The sequence below is a fragment of the Clytia hemisphaerica genome, unplaced genomic scaffold (assembly GCF_902728285.1).
Source record: "Clytia hemisphaerica strain Z4C2 unplaced genomic scaffold, Clytia hemisphaerica genome assembly, whole genome shotgun sequence".
NCBI lineage: Eukaryota > Metazoa > Cnidaria > Hydrozoa > Leptothecata > Clytiidae > Clytia > Clytia hemisphaerica.
Window position 1 is genome coordinate 821889 of NW_027103806.1, and position 23509 is coordinate 845397.

At 34.7% G+C, this 23509-nt stretch overlaps 3 protein-coding genes across 3 annotated transcripts in view; 1 reads left to right on the forward strand and 2 right to left on the reverse strand.

The window, feature by feature from the left end:
• Window positions 1–23509, forward strand: part of LOC136806446 (kinesin-II 85 kDa subunit-like) — a 205037-nt gene that overhangs the window by 124783 nt on the left and 56745 nt on the right. The gene's annotated exons all lie outside the window — the stretch shown is intronic.
• Window positions 955–6626, reverse strand: LOC136806454 (uncharacterized). The gene is made up of 4 exons (XM_067063032.1): window positions 6505–6626; window positions 6254–6334; window positions 6032–6139; window positions 955–1373 (listed from the first exon to the last, which is right to left on the reverse strand). The coding sequence occupies exons 3-4, from the start codon at window positions 6077–6079 to the stop codon at window positions 1044–1046; spliced, it is 378 nt and encodes a 125-aa protein (XP_066919133.1). The 5' UTR covers window positions 6080–6139; window positions 6254–6334; window positions 6505–6626; the 3' UTR covers window positions 955–1043.
• Window positions 6643–23423, reverse strand: LOC136806470 (serine/threonine-protein kinase DCLK1-like). The gene is made up of 10 exons (XM_067063051.1): window positions 22776–23423; window positions 19983–20082; window positions 17616–17729; window positions 17176–17216; window positions 16834–16916; window positions 16407–16444; window positions 7616–7742; window positions 7459–7516; window positions 7140–7259; window positions 6643–6966 (listed from the first exon to the last, which is right to left on the reverse strand). The coding sequence occupies exons 1-10, from the start codon at window positions 23421–23423 to the stop codon at window positions 6643–6645; spliced, it is 1653 nt and encodes a 550-aa protein (XP_066919152.1).

Genomic DNA, 23509 nt, shown 5'->3' on the forward strand with positions numbered 1-23509 from the left:
CAAAATTATATTTTTTCGTAAAAAAGTCAATATTTAGAAATTCAATGTCTACATGTTCAGGCAAACATTAAAGAAGCTGCAAATTGAAATCCAATTTGTTGATGGAACTCTGTACAAAACATTGAAACTTTGTCATTCCTCGGTGTCTCCTCCATCTGTGCAATAAGTCATTCATTCATATCATTTTTACACCCAACAAAAATCATAAATACTAATATCAACGACATAATATGTCACGAAAAAAAATAATATTGAATTTATATCTACAAAAAATAATTTTAATTCAAGCATTTGAAATACACATTTACATAGAGTTCAAATTCAAGTTTCTTTTTACATCAAGATATATATCCAAAGCAAAAGTCATAAAAAAATCTTTGATAGGTATCGTCACTCATTCATGGGAGGGGAGGGGTTCGTTAGCTGTGGGGCAAGGTCGATTTCTGATTGGTTGTTGGGTAAAGGTTGTCAGAAAGGAGGGATGGTAAAGGGGATTCCCAAGATAATCGAAATTTCCAAAGTGTTAAATCGTCTTCAGAAGTCGTCGAAGAGTCGGAAGAAAGATTTCCCCACCACTGTCAAACTGCTTTTATAAGTATTAGTTTTGAAAATAAAGTATAAAAATATAACTTAGTTCGATACTTTCTAGTCTATATATAAAAAACCAAGGGCAAAAAATACACTAAATTGCAGTCTAGAGATGTCAGACAAAAGAAGATTTCATCTCTCTTCAAAAATCAACATACAAGCATGAAAACAACGATTGTATTTTAACTTTGACTTGAGGGGTCTGCGAGGATGAAATCTTCCTTAATCGTAAAATTTAAAAAGAAAGCTAATGGTCGTGCACATATTCCAGTCAAGAACAAGAGGTCAAAATGTATATCACGTCGAACACTTCGATCACCTAGCATCACTATTATCCCGGTACTTTTCAAATGAATGATTGTCATCCTATTTTTCAAAAAACACCAACACATCTCATTCATCCAGGGGACAGGACAACGGAATATCTCTGGCAATACAACATCAAAACAAACACTTCAACGGAAATTGGCGAATTCATCTGGTGGTTCGTTCAAGGCGTAAGGAAAAGACATCGGTCTTGGTCTCCTTAATAAGTTCGAGAATTCCATATCATTTAAATGGTCCTCTTTATCAGAAGAAGGTCTTTCATTCTCGGTGATGTGTTCTTCGTCCTCATCTTCACCGTCAGAGTAATAAAATTGTTTTTGTGAACTTGAAGAGCTCGTTGAACGAACACGCCTGACTGTCTTTTTGGTATTGGGCGTGGCAGATACGAAACCATATTTGGTACTTGGTGACGTTGGACAATTGTTGTTGGTGATGTATGATTCGTTCTTCTTCAAATCCTAAATGTGAGTGAAAAAAGAAGAATTTCAAGCTTCTATAGAGAGGCTGGATAAAAAAAACTCCTTTTTGGGGAAAAATTGTTTTGATCTAACAAAAGTAGGTTGAGAATATAAACAGCTATTCTTTCAACACTTGGTAGGAACTTCAAATATTAAGATCATTTTAAAAAGGTGCGCCCTTGTCCGCTTATTGGAAAACAGGTTTCCCCAAAAAATTATTAATGCATGTTAATGGTCAAACTTGAGAGTATCAAATAATAGGAATTAAATTAATAATAAAATCAATGAAAATAATGTTAAGATAAAAATTAGTTTACAAATTTCATATCGTCCGGAAAATGTGACCGAAATTAGAACTATTAGAATGTATGAAAAGAGATGATCAATGCAGACAAAAAAACAAAAATCTTGGAAAAGGTATTCATAAGCCCCCCCCCCTGTTTTTGATCTAGACTGCTTTTCGGAGAAAAATAAAAATTGACAATGAATGTGTGCCTTTATAAAAGGTCTGAGATTTTTAAACCGTGAACAGTGTGTGTTGTGATTTCGAGGTCAACTGCTAAAAGCTTGTCACTTAAGTTTTATTTTAATGCAGATTTAGCAGGAGTACAACACAGCCTCTAACATAGAGTGTGATAAAATCATTAGGATTGACGGGAAGAATATTTCAACCATACATGTGTACGACGTACAACTTCGCTCTATGATTTTTCTCTGATGCCAGGTAGCCAATGAGGTCCATATCCTTCCTTGGATATGGGAAAGGAAGGTTAATTATAGCAAAATAGAACTGCTTATAGTTATACGCTCCTCCCCTAGGCTTACTTTAACTAAATCCAGCCATGTAGGTCTGAAGAAAGACGTTTTTATCCTTTTTATCTTTGAGGAACCGATAAAACTCAGGTAAAAGGGTATCGCGAAAATCGTTTTAGTAAACTATGAAATACATTTTCAAATATCGGAAGAAAGATTTGAAAATCTTACTCAAAAAGTTTTTTATTAAAACAACTGAATTTTTGAAAAAATTTGAAAAAAATCAAATATTTTTAACAAAATTTGTTTCCATGGTTACGGATATTTAAGTTCTCATTTGCTGAATATCCAAGATATAGTTCTTTTAACCTAGCGAGGCATGGCCGGTTTTGAGGCTAAAGAGATATAACATAAAATTTCGATAGAAAGTATATAGTTCTTTAACCCTTAGACGGCGAAAGTCGTATATATACGTTTTGAAAAGGTCATTTTACCGATACACAGTCTTTTGGTCATAACTCCTGACCACCTGAGATTCAGAAAAATAAAATCAGCTATTTTTTGTAGCTGAGAGCAGGAGCTTTCCAACGATACCAAAGTTGATACCTGAATCATTTGTCCTGGTCAAGAAATGGCCTTTAAAAGAATAAATTTCCAAAAAAAAATTATGAATTTTCTGGCCTTTTTCAAAAAAGTTAGCGTTGAAAGGTTAAGGTAAAAATATTGGAAATGTACAGTATAAAACAATGAGTCGGGTGATCCATCATTAATCATGTTTTAATCAATTAAGCTGTTGTAAATTCACTCTTCATTTTGTATATTAGTGTGATATTTAGTTTGATTGATGAGAAGCAAATTACGTAGCTATTTACGATACAAATATTTGTTTTGAATATTTTTGAGTGGCATTTATATGACGACTTAATTGACATCATCCGGTGTAAATGCATTGAGATTTGTGATTTCTGAAAACATCTCAAAGGCAATAATATTGGTCGGGTATCAGTGTTTCGTAAATATTGTGGGTGTTGAAATTAGCGAAAAAGGGGGTTAGGTCTAGTAAATATTTTATGACATCGATAACAATGCGAAAAGGCCTATGAAACTCAAGCAACAGAAAAAATCAAGGTCAAGCGGTGAAAAAATACGATGAATGGTCAATCGACTGTTCAGTAATATTCTCATCTTGAAGGCGGCGTATTTTTTGACTTTTTCTTTTCACAGTGGGATTTTTATAAAGGGTGAAATTTTCTATAATATGGTGGTATTATGAAAATATCTGAGTGTGATCTTCCTCGCTGAATGATATATTATGATTTGACGGGTTAGTTATGCGAGAACAATGTTTTTCATACGTCATTTTGCGGTAAGACTTTGATTGAAACCGCATTAACAACTCGTCATAGAAACGGTATCAGAAAAAATGGTTTCATGAGAGATAACGATCAATGTTTACGTCTGAGAAAAGACAGCTGTATTCTTTCATGTGTGATCATTTTGCCGAAATTTCTTTTTTCATTTCAAATATTTTTTCATTATGAGAAAATTTAATATCTTGTAGAATTCAGTAATCGCTGAAAACGAGTCTTTCAATAAAAAACATCCTCGATATCCAAAATTGGTCATGTTTTACAGAAAACAAGAGGAAAACTCATTTTGATCAAAATCTATCCCATATTTTTTTCTTCCAATAAAATGAAAAAAAGGTGCAAATGATGCAGAGGGAAGATAAAAGAGAAAAATCCATCTTGCTGAAGTGAGAAAATGAAATGAAAAATTGAAAAAGATAAGATTTGAAAAATAGGAAAAACTCCAAAATAAGACGGAAAAATGGGTTGGGTTCGACTGTCTGTCTGAAGGGAATGATGAAAATAAAGATTTGAATTTTTGTTACAAATGTTAGTCAACTACCATATAAAAATATATTCTAACTTCATTTACAATAATACGCTTTCATTTTTCGGACGAAATTTAGGGTTTTTCGGACAAAGATAAATATTCGGTTTCACTGAAACGGTCAGTATCTTCTTTAATGACACTTTCCATGACGTCACTATGACTACGAACAGGTGTTCCTACACCTTGAATGGAGTCTGAAGAACTCTCAGATACAGGTCCTGTTTCAAGTTTCGATAATGAACCAATCTCTTGAGCAAGTGTTTTCACTTTAGCTAGCAAGGAAGCTCGTTTCACTGTTTTATCTCCCTCTGAATCATTCATATCTACAGAGACGGTTGTTTTTGTATTGGTCTCTTTATCTACTTTCTTACCGTCCGGGAAGGTTATATTTTTTCTCTTATTCACTTCAGTGGTAATACGGACTTTCCCCGCTTCACTCGTTTTCCGTCGAACATGCTTCGGACTATTCGTTGTTTTTGTGTTCACTGTTTTTTTAGGGGATAAAGGTTTACGGAGACTGTTTGGGGCTTTATATTGGACTGCTGTCCCAACGTTCCATGTTCCTACTTTGGTTGGTGTGCTTTTCGGCTTTCTGGCTGTGCTGGGAGAGCCGACGCTCGGTGTTGTAGCTGAGTTTTTCGGCGTGGTTATGGTGGTTGCTCGTTTTGTGGTGATGGTGGAGCGATTGCCACTCGCTGAACGTTCTCTTATTGTTTTCTTTGGAGAAGGCGGTATGGTAGTAGCCGGACGAATAGGTGACCTTTCGTTTTTAGGAGTACGTCGAGAAAGTGAACTTGAGCGATCTCTGTTCGTGGTAGCTAAAGAGCTTGCTGGTCGAACAGGGAGAGGTTTTGCATCAGGTCTATTTTCTTTTGTAGATTTTGCAGATGTTGTTTCTTTTTTCCTGGTAGGTGAGCGACAACGAGGCGAACTTAAATTCGATAAATTGAATTTGGAGTTTTTCTTAGGAGACATGCGTCCTGAGTTATCTTGTTTAATATTTTCATCAAGGGAATGTAATTGGTCGTTCAGGCGATATTGCATTCGTTTCCTGTTGAATTCTTCAGTAGAAGGTGTTAAAGATTTTCTTGACGAGGAAGCTTTCTCTTTGTTGATCATTAGGCTTACTGGTCGCGATCGTTTGGCGGAAGAGATGTTATTCTTCGCTGCTTCCTTGACATCTTTCACATCTTTCTGTTTATTCGAAGACGTAGTTACGGCGCTCTCTTTGGTCGTTGCTGCGGAAGTACTTAACTCTAACATGGTATTCGGACGTGTCGTACGCGACGTTTTCTTACGTAGTTTCACACCGTTGGAAGCAACTCCACTCGAATCCCCAACAATGTTATCAGACGAAGATTTCGAAACAAGTTTCACCTCTGTTTTCTCGACGGTGGTTGTTGTTGGAGTCTTCTTCACTTTGGTGTCAGTCTTTTCTTTCACTGATGTTATAGTGTCTTTTACTTTGCGCGTATCTGTTGTTTTTTTTCGGTACCCTTGGGCACTACCAGGTCGTTCAGGTCGCTCTGTGACTTCCACGTCAACTCGGATATCGATGACTGAACATGGTCGGAATCGTACTTGATTATCTTTGAAGGAAGTCACAGCTAAGGAAGGTTCTGCGGCCGGTTTGACAGTTTTTGGTTTACGTACAGGTGTGGTCGGTACTGAAATCTTACTTCGGCCTGCAACTTTCTTTTTCTTTAAAGTACCCGTATCGACTTTTTCCTCTCTCGTTTCAAGAAGCCTTTCTTAAGAGAATAATCCGGTTGATCGTAGGGGATTCGCCTGGACCCAGCAGACGAAATACCACGTCGCTTGACTGGAGTGGTAGTGCCTTTTCGAAAGTTGGTGACGTTAGGACTAGATGAAGCTGAAGTAGGGCGCGGAATGCGGCTACCCGCTTGTGGTGAAGATCTGGAAGTTGAATCTTCATCTTCTGGTTGAAGAGAAGAAGATAATGTTGAATTATTTCTAGAACGCACAAGATGAAGTAAAGAGATTACCGATTGGATAGCGAGAGCGATACCACGCAGACGCTTCCTGTTTTTCATGTTGGCTTCTTCCGCTTGTGATAATTCTCGATGTATCTTCTCCACTGGTTCTGTCCATTTCTAAAACGAAAAACAGAAAATTACTGAAGTAAAATTACTTGAATGTTACCCTTGATTTATTTCTATTCTTCTCACTTAAATGATTGATTAGGTGATGTCACGAAGAAAACTTACCTTTATCCAGAAGTGTTGAAGGATTTCTTTAGCAGTATATCGTTCACTTGCATCGACCACAAGTAGCCTGTCTATTAGGTCCTGCAAAATATAAAGTCAACAAATTATCACCAAACGTCTGAATGTAAGCCTAAGCGGAAAATTTGGAATAGAAATTTCCAAAGCTTAAAATAAAACATGGAAATTAGTGAAGTCGGAACGAATATAGAGTTCGAAATAAGGCATCAAAGCCAATTACAATGTAAACATACCCTTGGCCCATCTCCCACATCATTCCAAAAAGGTTTCAAATATTCATAATCTCCTCGTAAAATTTTATCAAAAAGTTCTTCCTGATCATGATTGGTGCTGCGGAAAGGTGGAAAACCACACAATAAAAATATAACAAATCACTCCAATGGCCCAGTTGTCCACTTCAAGGCCGTACCGTACCCGGATTCATCCAGGATTTCCGGTGCTACATAAGTGGGAGTACCGCATACTAAAAACATGGGAGATTTGACTTCTATAGAAAGTCCAAAGTCTGCAAGTTTAATAGATTTTCGACCGTCTTCGCGGTTGACGATTAATAAGTTCTCTGGTTTGACGTCACGATGGACAATATTCAGTTCGTGTAAATATAAAATAGCAGAGGCTAAATCGTGGACCATGTAAGCGGACTCAGGCTCAGAGAAACGTGTGTTGTCTACAATGGCGTCGAACAGATCACCTCCCTGAAAAGAAGAGTAGAGAATAATCATCACGATGAAAAATTGGATTACAAATTATAATGCTATTCATCTGAGAAAATATACGAATCAAAATAATCACAGACGTATGTTTGAGAGCTTAGAGCTTTTTTTAATTCCTACGTGACAAATATGACAAAAAACTCTTCTTTTCTTACCGGTACTAGCTCCATAACGAGATAGATTTCTTTGGGTGTTTCGAATTCCTCGTGAAGTTTGACAATGTTGGGATGACTAATTTTCCGTAAAATAAGAATTTCATTTTCGATCATATGTTCCTAAAAGAAACAAAAACGCACAATTCAATTCATTGACCAAACCATTCTCAGGCAGATTTCTCTGTTTTGATCACCAACATTGAGTAAAATCCACAAAGTTTGCTTTGTTATGAAGACCCATATTGAGCAAAATTTTCAAAAGTATTCTTCTTTTGTTTTGATGACCCACATTGAGTATTTTCGATGTAGGTACACTTACCTTTCCTTTGACTTTGGCTTTGTTGATGATTTTCAGGGCAAATGGCTTTTGTGTTTTTCTGAAAAGAAGAAAATACAAATTCAAAATATCAACATGAAACCACAATAAAAACGAGAAATAAAATGAAACAACTTTTGAGGGGTATAATTTGACTTACCTATCCCTGCATTCCCGAACGATAGCAAAGTTGCCATCCCCGATGATCCTGCCAATTTTGTATTGGCTATGGACCGAATGTTTTTCTCTTTTTATTCCGAACATCGAGTATACATCGTATTCACAATCTGAAAGATAAGAAAGTATGAGAAAAATGATAAGTCGAAATCTGTTTTGGTCAAAATGTTTCACTTTGAACACTAAGACATGTTTTTGAGAGATGCTGTAATCGAATGACAAGAGGTATAAGATAAAACATGGTATATAAATCATTTAATCTGTTCAACACACACAGCACTTATATCGCAATACCAAAACAAAAGAAAAAGTTCGCTAAAAATAATATTGATTTTTCTCAAGAGTCGAATTTTAGTTCACAAGGAAAAAGTGCTCTGATCACTACGCTACTTTTCGTCAGACTGCTTGCTTGCAATCAAATGATTTTCTTTATCACTCACTACTTTAAACAGTTGATGCTTCTATTAAGCTGTTAATAGGGTTGGAGTTATTAATCATTAAATGAGTTATGTCACAATGCTAGAGGAAATGACTGTGTCATTCGTTTATAGAAATCAATGAATTCAACAAAATATTTCACTGGTTATTATCATCAATTTGAAGATATCCACTGATTTATCATACCAGCTATAAACTAAAATAAATAAGTTAGGAGCTTTTATAACAGTTTTAAGTTTAAAAGTAACAATTTAATGCTAAAAAAAATTAAATTAGGACTGTTTCTATGTGTGTTATTGTCAATGGGGGTCATTATAACTGACAAAAAGTTTAATCATTTATTAATGGCAGATCTCTAAGGAAGTCTGAAGATTGATTGATGGTTCCTTTTGGTAAATGATGGATGCATGAGATGTCCCTCTATACTTACTCTGAATAAGTGTCCTTGCATCGGATAGATCTCCGCCGCTCCTATCCCGATCTTCGGTATGATAGATTGAAGAAGATTCCATGCCGAAGAAGAAAGTTTTGATTTATTTCTTCTTTTTTTGATTCTTTTTTCATTCATTAATTTTTGAGAGAATTTTGTGGTCGCGCAACTAAGGATGATCGTAGAAGAATACAGAAAGTTAGCAGTTCATCTTTTGGTTTTTATGAAAATGTTTTGAATCTTCAATTTCTTCAGCTTCTACTTCTCGTCTCAGTGGCGACCAAATAAATAATTTTTTTTACAAGACCTTACAACTACCCATACAAAAACACGAAATTTTTATGTTTTTTCTTTATTATCACTTTCCTTCTTCTTTTTCTTCATTTTCCTCTTTTCACATCTTCTATTCTTCAAAATGATTACAATCAAGACAGCAGTTTAAATAAAACATGAACTCGATTCAACCGATTCACCTCATAGTAAGAAAGTTATAAAAATAAAAAATATCCCCCCTTTAGTTTTCAAGGAGATTATGAATTATTCATCTTACAGAAAAAAGCAGCAGATTTTCCTGATGTAACAAATATCACTTATGATATTTGTGGGCAAAAAGACCTCATAAAAAATTATCGAGTTCAAAAGAAGGATCAAACTTGTTAACTAAAAACCAGCTGAGGAAGGAAGCAAGGAATGAAAACTCCTGATTTTTAGCTTCTGAATTAAAGGGGCCCAACCCCCAAAAATAACTTTCAAGCGAAATCCTGAGAAACCAACATGAAACACTGAATGATAGGAGGAACCTGTGGAAAGATTTGAATGAGATGAATACAAAATATATCTCAGCTGCATTGAATCAGATCACAAATATTTACAAGTTACAGAGACCATCACCGCAAATGGATAGGGTTTTCATTGACGCCTCAATGCCATACATTCCACAAGTCTAATCATGTGTCGAAAAAACGGACGGAATTCCATCTTTTATAGGAAACAAACAAAAGACAACAAGACAACCTCTTTCTTATATGACATACCTAGCCATCAGAATCCGTAAACCCTTAACAATTTAACTACAATCGTTATTGAATCATCTTGTATAAAATGGATCGATAGAAATTAAAGCTTTTCACTTCAAATGTGCTTGATTGATAATATTTGGCGAAAAGGGCATTATTTCTTACAAATCATACACAAAGATAATTGCTTCATAGAAGGTATTAAACGTCACTTGATAAGAAACAGCTCCCGATGAAAATAAAGAGGGCGAAAGTCCACGCACGAGCAAGAAAATTCGAGTAAAAGATTATCAATTTAATCGTTCCCAATAATAGTATGGCATGTGAAAAATTCGACAACACGTCGACAAGATGTTTTCGTTTCTTTCATACCAAGGAGTACAGAAACAGTACACTACTGAAAGCAACGCAATTTTCGTGTCCAGACAGGACCTTGATAGGGTCCAAAATGACAGAAAGTGGTTGCATGAAATTGGCAACACAGTTATAAATACCTCCTACTTCATATAGCAACAGATCTATTTAAAGCTACATCACTACGACCTGGATATCAAAAATAGAATGCTTCAATATTTTATAAGTCATGTTTCTTATAATACATGCTTTTTTTTATAAGAATGGTGTAAATCAATTTCATCATGGATATTCTTAACTTTTTTGGGAAAATCATCCTAAAATATTCTTACAGCATATTCTTAGGTTAGGGTCCTAATTCAGACTAGATTTAACATTTATTACATACGTCTCAAGCATAAGATGGCATCTTTGTGAAAGGAGTGAGCCTTACTTGGGGGTAATTGACAATTTATAATCAACAATGCTCTAAAAATGGCATTCTTCGCTTGAGTAGCAAAATTCCATGATGGTGATATTCTTAGCATATTCTTAATTTTTTGGCCATTTTCATCATGGACATTCTTATAAAGTGTATTCTTATAAAAAAAAAGCGTGTAACAGAAATGGAAGAGATGTCAATCTCAAAAAGAGGTCAGTCTCAAAAAGTTAACATGTGATATTTCTGACAAGTTGTTGGACATACAAAACAACCATCTCGAATTGCTAAAGCTGACCAACAATAACAAAGCTACATCCGGCGTATTATAAGTATACCAGCCCTGCAAAAAGACTATGAGGCTATGACAGATCTGTGACGCATAACAAATAAAGACAACGTTTTTATCAAAATTGAAACAATTAAAGAATGCTTGAGGTCAGAAAAATAGGAAAATGACTGGATGAAATATCTCAAAACAGATATCAATAGTGTACTTTTGATTGAGCTTACATAACAGTCATCAAATTTTTAGACTAAAAGTATCCCGTGTGGAAAGCATCGATGCTTGTCATTCAATACTGCCATATGAATACCAAGAGGAAAATTTCCTCGTGTAGAAATGACAGAATATGAGGTGGAAAGATTCGGCACCATCAGTAATAGCATAACAATTAGTACTAGTAATCGTCAGTAAACATCCGAAAACCTCCTTTTTTCTTTTGTTTAAAAGAAAACATTGCAGTGAAATATTTTCTTTGTTTTCAATTAAAAGAAGCTATTGTAACGTAAAATTTCTTTGTTCTTTTTTATATTGAAGAAAAAAGTCTCTGACACAGGACTTGGGAGAGAAAAGAATAAGGGGACAAAAGTGTCCCCCCGCCGAAGAGTGCAAAAAGTGGTAATAGTGCAATTAACGATTAATCTCACTCCTCTAAACCAATCAGATTCGAGTAATTTTGCACGGCTGGCGATTAGTAGATGTAATCACATGATAACGAGTGCAATTCGAATATAATTGCACGAGTGATTTTTTGTTATTAATTTTCCGAGTCCGAAAGGACGAGGAAAATTCGAAACAAAAAAATCACGAGTGCAATTTTCGAATTGTACGAGTTATTATGTGATTACGAGCTAATCGCACAATGGCTTTCACTACTTTTTCCCAGTTAGGAAAGTAAATTACAGAAATTACACAGAGAGTTTTATATTTTTCTCTTCTCTTTATGTCTTTCTTTTATTGTTGTTTATTGATTTTCTTTCTCACAAAATAAATTTCGAATGCAACTAAAACGTTCGATGCAAAAAAAATGTAAGAAAAAACATTAAAATCAATTTTGTAAACATTGGCGCAGCATTGGAGAGTGTGATTAACGATTAATTGCTCTCTGCAGGATGCAATTAACGATTAATTGCTCTCTTTGAGGGCGTGCCAAATAAGAAAAAATAACCCATCGTGCGATTACACTGTAAAACATATATTCCTTTCAAAGGGAAAGTACTTTCGAAGCTTGTTGTGTGGAGGATGTTAAATTAATAACGATCAAACGAAAAAGATGTCAGAAGATGAAAACGGTAGGTCAGCAAAATTGAGATAGGCTCAACACTATTTCTGCAACTTTATACCAGCACGAAAAATTCAAAAAAGCAATGAAAGTACATTCACCAAAAATATACTGTTAGAGGAAAGACTCGTCGTCGACTTTTCATAAGGTTTGAACAAGAAATCACAATCGGCAGAAAGCAGAGAAATTCTTCTTTTAGTCCAAAAACACCAACGCTAGTAGACGGGATTGATGATAATACTAAGAAACCGTTATTCTCGTTCTCAAAAAACACACACTGATTGTGTTTGAGAGAGTGGACTTTCACATCCGAAGAATCTAATATTCTTCAAAAGCGTCATGAAGAAAAACTGCGAGATTCTGGCACCCTACATAACGAGCACATACGTCGAAATACTTTCAAACAACTAATTGCACAAGATCTGTTCAAAGTTTAAAAACAATGTTAAACTGTTCCAATTAAAACAACAGATGTTGCATAAAACATAATTCTTCAGAGTTTCATCCAACTAAATTTGGCTGCCACTCAACGTTTTTTCAACGTTCGAGACGAACCCTCGTTTAGATGAGCAATCAGATAAACCAAAACAGTATTCTTAAAAGATGAGCATTAATTTAAGCAATAACCAGATGTTAAATTGGAGTTGACCAGTTTAAATTGAAACAAAATTTCAGCTCATTATCTATCATTGCAAAATGTCCAAATGGGATTTTTTACAGATTTCGTTTTGTCCGATTTGACAGCTAATTGTGAAAAGCTTGCACCCTAGACATTCACCCAACGAAAGTGTGCAAATTTTCAGCAGAAGCCTTTCAAAGTAATAATTCTTCCTCAAGACCTAATTTTTGCGAAAAACTCGCCAGGCCGATCAGAATTTCAAGAATGATATGAAAATCTCTTTAATGGCAAACCTAGAAACAAAAATTTAACATTTTAGCCAAATCCGACCATTTTTGAATTCTGCATGATACCTAAAAAATTTCGGACAAGCAAACATTCTTATAGATTGCAGGTCTGAAGCATTAAATATGGGATGGTGGAACTTTCTCAAATCTTCCATGGATCAATAATCTAAACGGGTCTATAAAAGACATTATTTGGATATCTATGTTTTGATCCATGGGAAATCTAGCCAAGGATACCGAAAAACTGAATGCACAGTGAAATGGATTTGCGGTAAACAAACAACAAACATTGAACGAGAATGAAGCGGGTGTAAAAAATTAAATGAATAAAGAGGAGGGTTTAGCGGGTGGAGTTGTGAAAATATATCCCACATCATAAACTATTTAACGCATATGTATTTTAGGAATCCAGAAATCGAAGCGAAATCTAATTCTAAGACTTATTCCCAGCCTCGGTTGCGCGACCTGTGTGGTTTTACACAAATGCTGGATAGAAAGTAACAAATTCCACTTAAAAACAAAGACCAAACTCCCTTTATTTTGGGCACTTTTTTATGGTTTCTACATTTAAAGCGAACGGACTTTTGCTTTCGGCTGTACTTCATTGGTCCCATAGACTCAGTCCGTTGATGTTACCACTGCATTTAACATCGAATTTATACCGAAACAGTTCTTAGACTATTTGTCTGTTTGTTGGTTGCCAGAGGTTTCTCTTTGTCAGTTTTTTTTTGCCCTTCCATATTGATTTTCTTAATCAGTTCAAAGGTTCAAGTACACGGTTTTTTTTCATAAAACCAGTGAATCTTTTTTTATTTTTCCGTAATGTTCTCACAATGTTCACGCTTACATATAAGGGTATTAAAATCAGATTTCTCAGCTTTTTATGGGATTTAGGGTTTTGATTGTTCAGTTTTGACCAAATAGACTATCATGCTTTTATTTTTTTTCTTTGCAAAAGTGTAAGTGGCTACTTCATTAACTTTTCAGATTTTTATACTTATACCTAAATAGACTTTTGATAAAAATTGTTAGTCCTTACATTGTCCCCTACTTTGATCAATACAGGTCATGGGAAAAGTTGAGCAGCTGAAGCTGTAAAAAGAACTGGTTTACCAACCCATAGGTTGACAAATATTTCTGACTTCAGGAATGAAACCCATTTTCCGAGAGAATAGTTTATTTGAGTATCTATATTTCTGGCGAAACTAACAAAATCTAAAATCTTTGACTGTAATTCAAAATTAAGCTGGGTTTTGAAATTCGTTTACATGTCATACAGTCTTAATTTGAAATGAACTTTACAGACCCAGCGATCAAAGCATTGTGGAACAATTGTGTTTACCTCTTTTATGGATTGATATCAAAAGGGTGACCAAGATGATAATTTATGACTTTTATTATGCGCTTATTACTGGATGGACCAATTTTTTTCAAAACCTTGGCTAAAACCCAATGGGTTAATTTTTTAGAGAAAATTCTCCTTAAACCTTCCACCTTCCACCTTCCACTTTCCACCTCATCGAAGACTGTAAAGAGGGTCAGACTAGGTGTTGTCTAAAGTAGAAGTGTCGATTAATGGACAACTTTTGATATGGGAAGTACATTTTCGACTTCACAGTACAGACTAAATTTGTTATTTCTAGTAACAAATAGGGGCCAAATTCCAGAAGTTGATTGAAAGTTTGATTGTAATAGCTATTAATTATGAGCCTCTGAAGCAAGAACTTTCGCTAGTTCGCTAAAAAGTTACCCGCCTTTATCATTTTTTGAGAGCATTCTAAAGACCTTTTTACGGTCGAAATGAATCATGGGTTACAATCAGGACTGATTACGCCCCCATAACGGTCTCCCGTTGGTTAAACGCAAATACATGAAAACAATTTAGACCAACAGAAAGTCGTTATCAGATCGCAGTGAATCCTGATTACCCATGATTCGTTTCGACCGTGAAATGACCTTTATATTATAAGAAGTTACGGATTTAGAATTCTTTTATAATTTTGATGAAAAATGAATCCGTTACACTCAGAGAGAGTCAGGGTAAAATTCTACGCTAACAAATTGTACTATAATAATTGTTTGTTTATATGATCATTATTGATTAATTGGTTGATTGATTGGATTGAACTTGTATTGGTTAATTTCATTTAGCAAGTTATATTCATTATAAGAAAATAATTTAAATGTTTAAAATAATAAATTAAGATTTATAAATATATTTTAACCTATGGTTTAAATTTTAGGTGTTTCATTGGACCATACAGCACGAAGTGTCATGACTGGCAAGAGCAGTTCGGCGTTTGACTAATCGAGATTGGAAATAATCTTCCGGGGTACTTTGGTGTTCCTCTGTTGAGGATAAAAGTAAAGAATGGTTGGATTGTTTGTCAAAAGTAGATGAAAGCCGATGAAGAGAGGAGTCTTGTGGTTGTAATGTGTCGTAACCACTCTCTGTTCGCTCGAAAGACGGAGTGTAATCACGATATTCTAATTGCTTTTTACGATGCATTTTATGAGAAAGTTCGTAAAAGATGCTATCCAGTGTGTTTCTGCTATCCGCACATTCGTCACAGCATTCCGCTTCGTAAGGGAAGACGGACGTTTTGACTTGTTCCAATGTCTGTTGTAACGTATCAACGGTGGAACGTAATTCGCGATTGTCCTGCTCAAGTTGTAAACGTACAAAACGTTCGGTTAAATCATCACCCGTCAACGTCGACATTTCGAGCTCCGGTAAACTCAATGTCCGCCATTTTGATTGTTTAGTTGATTGCCCAGCAACAGGGATATTAATTGTTTGGTTAGCAATGGGACGACGAGGGGTGGAGTGGGACATGTTAATGCTCTCAGTGAATGAAGAAGCACTCGTGTTTAACGATTTACTACCGACAGATTTAATCGATTCATAATCGCTTAACCACACTGTGCTGTATATGTCCATTGTTTTACTGTTACTATTATTACTGTCAGTATTGTTTAAAGTTTTAGCGGCTTTTTTCTTCGACTTTCTTCCTCGCACTCCTGTGAAGAATGCAACGTGCACATTATAATTTCCAAAGTACGTAATAAGTATTTCTATGATAATTTCCCCCAAAAAAGTGTTTGCACGATTGCTGAATGCTTTACAGTGAGTGGCGAAGGAAGAAAACGAAAGTATAATATCATTTTTACTAAAATTTACAAAGTTTATCTCTTATTTCTGTACATTATTTTGAAAATATTTAGAAGCGGATAATATGATCACTTTAAGTTTAATTACAATTTAACTGATTAAATTTGTTTTTAATTTAGACTTCGTTTGAAAACATTTCCATCTTCTCGTCATCTGCAAGAGACACGAACAAAGTTGGAATCAGTACGAGGTATACTTTTAAACAACAGATACAGAAGGTTAAGATTAGCCAGTAAAAAATATCTTTTTAACAAGTTAGTTAGTCATAATATGTAGCACAGAAATCGTGCAAACAACTTTTTTATAGAAGGCTATCTGTTACATGTTAAAGTTAAAGCTGATTATTACTTTTAAAAAGGTTAAGAAAGTTAATTGCGGTTATAATTATCTTCAAAACTAAAAAACTTTCGAAACTGTTTACTTCGACTTGAACACGTCCAGTGTGAGAAAGAATTTAGAAGAAAATAGTATGTACCTGATTCAGAGTCGCTTGCGAAGACGGACGTCGGATATCTAATAAAAAAAGACAAGAAATACCGTTAGCGTTACGGAATAGATACTTAAAAACAAATGCATTTTCAAAGGTTGTCAAGACTGTCAAGGTTTAGCAATGACAAAAGTGTTGCCAAACAAAGAGTGAGTGGATCTGGCACACTTTTTTATTAGAAAATCTTTGTAAGAACAATGGGGCTTAGAAACGAAACCAAAAAAACAAACCCAGAACCTGCAGTGTCTCACTCTTGAGAACGCTCAAGATTTTAAAATCATAGGGTATGATCATAAATAGCTCAAATTTATAATACCTTGAGGCTCAAAGTACCTCAAAGAAAAGAACGCTTGAACATAAACAATAGTTATTAATTCTTATAGAAAATGGTGAAAAACAACTGAAGGTCACTTACAATTCTTCTTTATTTTTCTGTTCTTCTTTACGTGACGTGGTTCGTATTCTTGGCTGCACACTTTGTCGTGCTGACAGTGCATGCTGTAAACAAATTGACCGTAAACTTGACATTGTTAAAATACAAATATGATGAAAACCATGAATTTTCATCGACACAAGAGAGTTATAGACATGAAGGTAAAAAAAACAGATTGCTAAAAAATCGTTAACCTTATTAACTTCGTCAAAATGTACCCCCATCCCTTTTATGTCTCATGGCATGTTTTTGCACACTTTTGAAAAGATACATTTAGCAGAGGTGAAGTGATACAAAATAAAGAGAACTTTAGTAAAAACATACCTTAGGCAATGCACCATTCTTTAAATTTCGAATATTTGATACTGAAAAAAAATATCCGGAATCAATATAAACTTTAGAACAATCATTTACATATTGCCTGATGAATACCTGCATGCACAATTCAACAACTCGTTGATTGCATGCAGCGTAGAATGAAGCCGACCCTGAGTGTCTATAGCAATCTAGTTACAGCAGACACTGTACACTTTCACAAGAGTAAAATTTTGAACTAAAAAGTCATGAGTGCTGAACAACCTCCAATCCCTTGCTTCGAAAACCAACAGACCCAGCGAGACTCTAGCCAACAACGACCTTGCAATTTGCGTGGAAATAGATGGCTAAACGATCTTTACTCTAGTTAAAATACTGGTTTAAACAGAGGAGGCAGACTTTTAATAGAAATATACCTAAATACGAGTAAGTGAAATAATGAGACTTACGAGACATATTTTCGTTTTCATCTTTATATCTCATGTTGTGTCTCAAGGAGTTCGATCTTCTGACAGCCATCTGGTTCGATTTCTTCATTTCACGGTACGGTGTGATGCGATAACCTGCCAATGAAATACACAAATCTCTCGGTAAGCAAATCAAGGGACTATCTATACGTTGATAAAAAACAACAACAAGGGCATATAATTTCTGTACTTATAATTAAACGCGTGGTGCTTTAATAACTAGTTTTGATTGATATTGCGTTTGGCAGAGTTGTACCACTTCCTCGTGATCTGGTCATATAATTCATTTTTGAGAACAGAAACTCTTTCCTCGTGCCTTTTTTAAAAGTAAGAAAGAGGAAACACAATTATGACCAGTGAAACATTAGTTCAAAACACTACTTTGAATTTGTTCAATTTCCATGACGGATTTTCTACCTTGAAATTGTGATACAGTACCCCGATGATATTTTCACTCTTAATAACTACGGATCTAGTATTATTACTTGTAGGGCACACGTACATCACGAGAAATTTAACCAAAGGGGATTTTATGAAAGCACATTAGGAGAGATTGTACATCTTATATCATTGATGACGAGTCGTTCATAATAGAAAATCTCTACGTCTTAAAATTCCAAACGCGATGAATAAGGCAGATAAACCCTTTTCTTTCTCGTAAATTTGAAACAACCGTTGTTATTACAACAAAACTTAACCGCCAAAAAATTCAAACAGTATTTTCTTGGTTTAAAAACAGAGATTATATTTAAAAAACGAGTAACCTTCGGTGTTTGGTTTATGACAGTATGAGTTAATCTAACCAAAAAAGTAAAAAGACCATGCGAAGAAACCATTACTAGGACACAACTGGACACAATTATTTGTCAACTTCTTTATACAAATTTTCATACAGTACATCCAGGGGGGGGGGGTCAGGATCCAGATACCAAACCCAGGGCCGGGGGTTGGTGTGAATTTTTTTTTTCAAATTTCAAAAAGTCAAGTTGGTATTGATACCAAAAGGAGGGGGCGGGGTCCCCTTTTTTTGAAAATTAGGGAATCTTTAAGTTGGTATCGATACCAAAATGAGGGGGTGGTTCCCCCTTTTTTTAATTTCTGAATTTGAAATTGGTATCTGACTTAAAATATTGTATAATGTAAGGATAAAAACTTATTTGAATCGTTTACACTATACCCTGATTCCATATAAAAGCATTCTTCATTCTATAATTGAAGTTAAATTCTTATTTAACTTTGGCTGCTCTCAATCCTTTCAATCAACCAAAATTCATTCAAAACTAGAGTTGAACAAGTTGAATCAAGTCTTAGCAGATCTTAGATCTTTTTTAGTCGTGATAAAATTTTCTGTACATAACGTTCATCATACAGGCTGTTACAAAGACTCAAGGCTTGCCTAATACAATGAGTTTTTTATCTAGTGTAGTTTATCAACTAGCCCGGGGGCAGTGGGTTTACCAACTGACATTATGTGCGACGAAAAAAATGGCTTTTAGAATCGCACTCTTACAGTGCAGAAAAGAATCGGTGAAATTCATACCCTTACAAACCCTTAGTGCATTTTTTCAAATTTTAAACTCTTAGAGCAAAAAAATCAAGATTTTCGAGCCAAAATTTGCAATTTTTCCTAGATTTGCTGAAATTTCCACCCATCCAGTGCATTTATTAAAAGTCCACCTTTACATATTTTGAAAAACATACCCTTAACCGCCGCACATACCCGTCGGTCAATTTGCCTGACTGCCCTTCCACCCCGGGTGGACTAGTTTTATGAATTTGATACATTTTGCCAATTTAGTTCAAGAAACTTAATTTACGTTGTGTTAGAATGAGAAAAACTTGTTTTCATGTTCAGGAGTCTAAAGTGTGGTACAATAATATAAGTGATTAATAAGAGGAATGTTCTTTGAATAAAAACATCCACAGATTTAGTTTAGCGTCCCTTGTATGTAGTATCCTATGCATATAACTTCTTGCATTTTTACTGATAGCCAGTTTAAGGGGGGGGGGGTCCCCCTTTTTCAGAAAAATCGGGATTTTCAAGTTCGTATCGATACCAATTTAGGGGGACCCTTTTTCAGAAAATTGGAGTTTTCAAGTTGGTATTGATACCAATTTAGGGGGGTGGGTCCCCCCTTTTTCAGAAAAATTGGAGTTTTCAAGTTGGTATTGATACCAATTTAGGGGGTGGTGGTGTCTACTACTTTCAAAAAGTCAGGTTTTTGGGCCCTGGGTTGGTATCATGGACCCTGACCCCCCCCTGGTACATCCGGTAGACTAGAGAGTCGAAATAGAAAAGCTGCAACTTTTGGACTTGGGGATTAATATCAAAGCAATTAGAGGACTTACTGTTAGGGTCGAGTTCAATTCCATCATCAGGGAACTTTTCGTTTGTGGAAAGCGCGATAAAAACAGTAGTATCGTCGAATAAATCTCGTAACGCACGTATCTAAACGAGAGATAAAACATCAATTTTCATTTCATTCATATTTTCATAAAACATCAGTGTCCATATCAATAATAAGGACTGCTAATAAGCATTCCAGTATACTTTTTCATTCCAGTATGATAAACTGAAATGTGATATAGGATGGGATTAGAGGGGGGATATTTGCTTTAATGGTTGGATTCAATCCCGGACAGATGGGCCTTAAATTTTAAACAATTCCCTAAAAGCAAACATTGCCAGTTTTGACAGTGAGGATATCTACTAGAGGACCACAAATTTACAGCAGGAAGCATCTACAATCTTGCTTGAGATCATTATGATTTTAAGTCTTTGTAAAATTTGGATTTCAAATGGGTAAAATTATTCATAGGCCCGATTGTAGCAAAAAACACAAAAAGATAAGTGCCCAGGCCTTGAAAATCAAATTTTTTGATAAATTGAAAAAACACTCAGATATTCACCCAAGGAACAAATTTGCGAAATGAGCCGAATCCGACCATTTTTGAAGTCTCCAGACAGCCCTATTGTTTTTGTGACACACAGACATACGCAGACACAAATTGTCAGATTCTAGCTCAACTGAAGTTGAGAATATTTTGATTTCATCACATGTAATAATCCAATTCTTGATATACACACAAAAAATACCGGGTGTTTGCCACCAGCTTCATTGTTTAAATTCAAAACTGGTGGCAAACGCCCGGTGCTTTCGGGTGTTTCCGTATGAAAGATTACGTCATGAAGATCAAGTATTTATTAAAACCGGAAAGAAGGTCCTTTTCTGTAGGGTTGAGAGATATAATGTGGCGTTCATAATTGATATTGATAGGTCATTAATTTACTTAGGACAGTTTTATCTACATTCAATAGAAGATGGAATGGCAGGAACGGGAGTTCGAGACACTCTCTTCTGTTATGAATCTGTGTTGATTCTTACTAAATAATTATTACGAATAGGACACTTGCGAGCGTAAAATTAGCAGGGAATAAGATGATGAAATAGTTAATCATTGGACATTTCATAGGATCAGGGAGCATTTAAATCATTTGTGCAGATTCTCTCTGCGTTACATAACAGGAAAGACTTTGATCCGGAACTTTCATTAAGTGTTTAGACAGTTTAAAGCTAGTAGTAATTACTCGTACTAATTTGTCTGAAAATTTCATTGAGGAAAAATTATGGTAACGCTGACTGCATTCGATAATGGGTTTTGAATGAAAACAAACAAGCTATATATTACTGCGTGTTTAAAAAATATACTTTGCAAAACCTCGATTGTTTTCTTAACTTCCAAATGCAAGATTCAGATAGAGGGCTTTGAGCAAATCGAGATGCATTTTCATTAAAAACTTACAAATTATACATATTTGACCTTTAGTTTATTTTGTAACTGATGACGAAATTAACAAATTTTTGAATGCTATTCAAGAAAATGTTTTCCGTGGAATCTGGAAAATAAATTGCCCTGGGTTTCCCTGAGTTATCGACACTCTCCAAGTTGTGCAGGGTCTGTCTGTACTCCGAAATAAAACCCCATTGACAAATGTGTGGTAAAAGTCTGATGTTAAATCCTTATATAAAAGAAAACATTTGTGAATATCAAATATTCTTCTGTCAGGAAGGGTGAGGGAGTTTGTTAAAGGCAATGTTATAAAGCAAAAACTAACCATCGGTGGTGAAACTGAACACAATGACGTTAAAATATTTGAGAAATGAATGCCAAAATACTGTTATTGTGACGAGTGAAAGTGCGAGTTTCATTGCAATAACATAGAGTTGCTTAAATGATGTATTAATAACGTTTTATGTGGTATTTCCAATCATGTTTATACAATATTGGTTAACATACATGAGTTATAAAGACTCGTTGAAAATATGGTATCATGATAAAAATCAGATGTGTCGAAAAATGAATCTTTTTTATTGACTTTTGGGGTTTTTATATAAGAATCAAAATAATTGAATTCGTCAAAATTTGCATAATATAGTCTCAATGATTTTCAAAAAAAAAGACAAACTTTTTCAGGACAGGATTATAATTCCAGCTATTTTCAACTTTTCAACCTTGTGAATTTATTGAAAACGCAACACTGATCTTCCATTTTTCAGACGCATATAATGATTTTAGGAATTTAAAGGAGAAACGTTGAAATAGTTTAGAGCTTGGTCAAATGATGACATCAATGTTTTAATAGGCTTTAAGAAGGGAAACAGATATGGACTTACTAATTAAACAAAAATAGTGAGTAGAGAGGAATAGGGGGAGTTTAACAACATATTTTGAAAATTTTACTACTCTCCTGTTTGGAAAGCAATAGAGGACCATTGATTGACAAATGAATATGAAAAAGTTTTTAAAAAACTATTCTCTGATGAGGCAAAAAAATAATCTCCTTGAACTCCAACTGTCTTGTAAATAAAAAATAATTTCAAAACCAAACTGTTTGCTCGTAGAGATAATATTTATAAAAGATTCTATAGCAAAAAACCCCTTTCATATTAGTCTCTAGCTCATCAATTTTTAAAATTTTAATATAATCCCATGAAAAATGGTCTGAACATTTCTTTTCACATAAAATAAAAGCTTTCATTTTCATCAAAATGAAGGTCTACTCTGGTCTACTTTCCCCTATATAGATTTACCAGAAAATAATTATAACTAACCCTAAAAATGGAAAAATGAAAAACTTACTGGTTTTCCGGATGTAGTATGAAGTTTATCCACCTTCCCTAACGATCCCTTTGCTGACAGTTGGTCAAGTACTTGATCCAATGATATTGCTGTCTTATTATTCAATAACAGAGTTACTTTTCTCTGCGGTGGTTTCCCATTTCTTATTACCGTCACCAATTTGGGTTTAATAAAGTCTTTACTACTATCCAGACGAAAAGAATTTTCTATATTTCCTAAAACTTTAAGTGGTCGATAAATATTTCTTGATCTCTTGATATTGGACCAATTTGGAACCAACTTTCCGTAACCGCCTTCGATTTGACGGAATGATGCAGAAGATGAACAAACATAAGAAATTCCATTTTGAAGTTGAGATACATCTGATACTAAAGATCCATCATCTGCATTGAAAAGATATCTAACTGCTCCAGTAGGTAAATTCAATTTTGACGACAACTCTGTTAACAATGATTCAAATTCCTTGTAACGGTCAATGGAAACAGCAAGTCTCAAACCAGAGAAATATTGATCACCATTACGAAAGAATTTCACTTGTTTTGCACTTACACTTTGATTTCTACGTACTAATGATGTCCGGTTAAAATTTGATAATCTGAGTGATTGTGAGCGAACAAGATTGGATGGACTTGATTTTCCACTATCCATATTTCAATTCAAAAAATAAAAATTTATGATAACGACAGATTCATTTTCAAAATAATTTATTTTTGTGGTTTTTTTTTCTAGAAAAA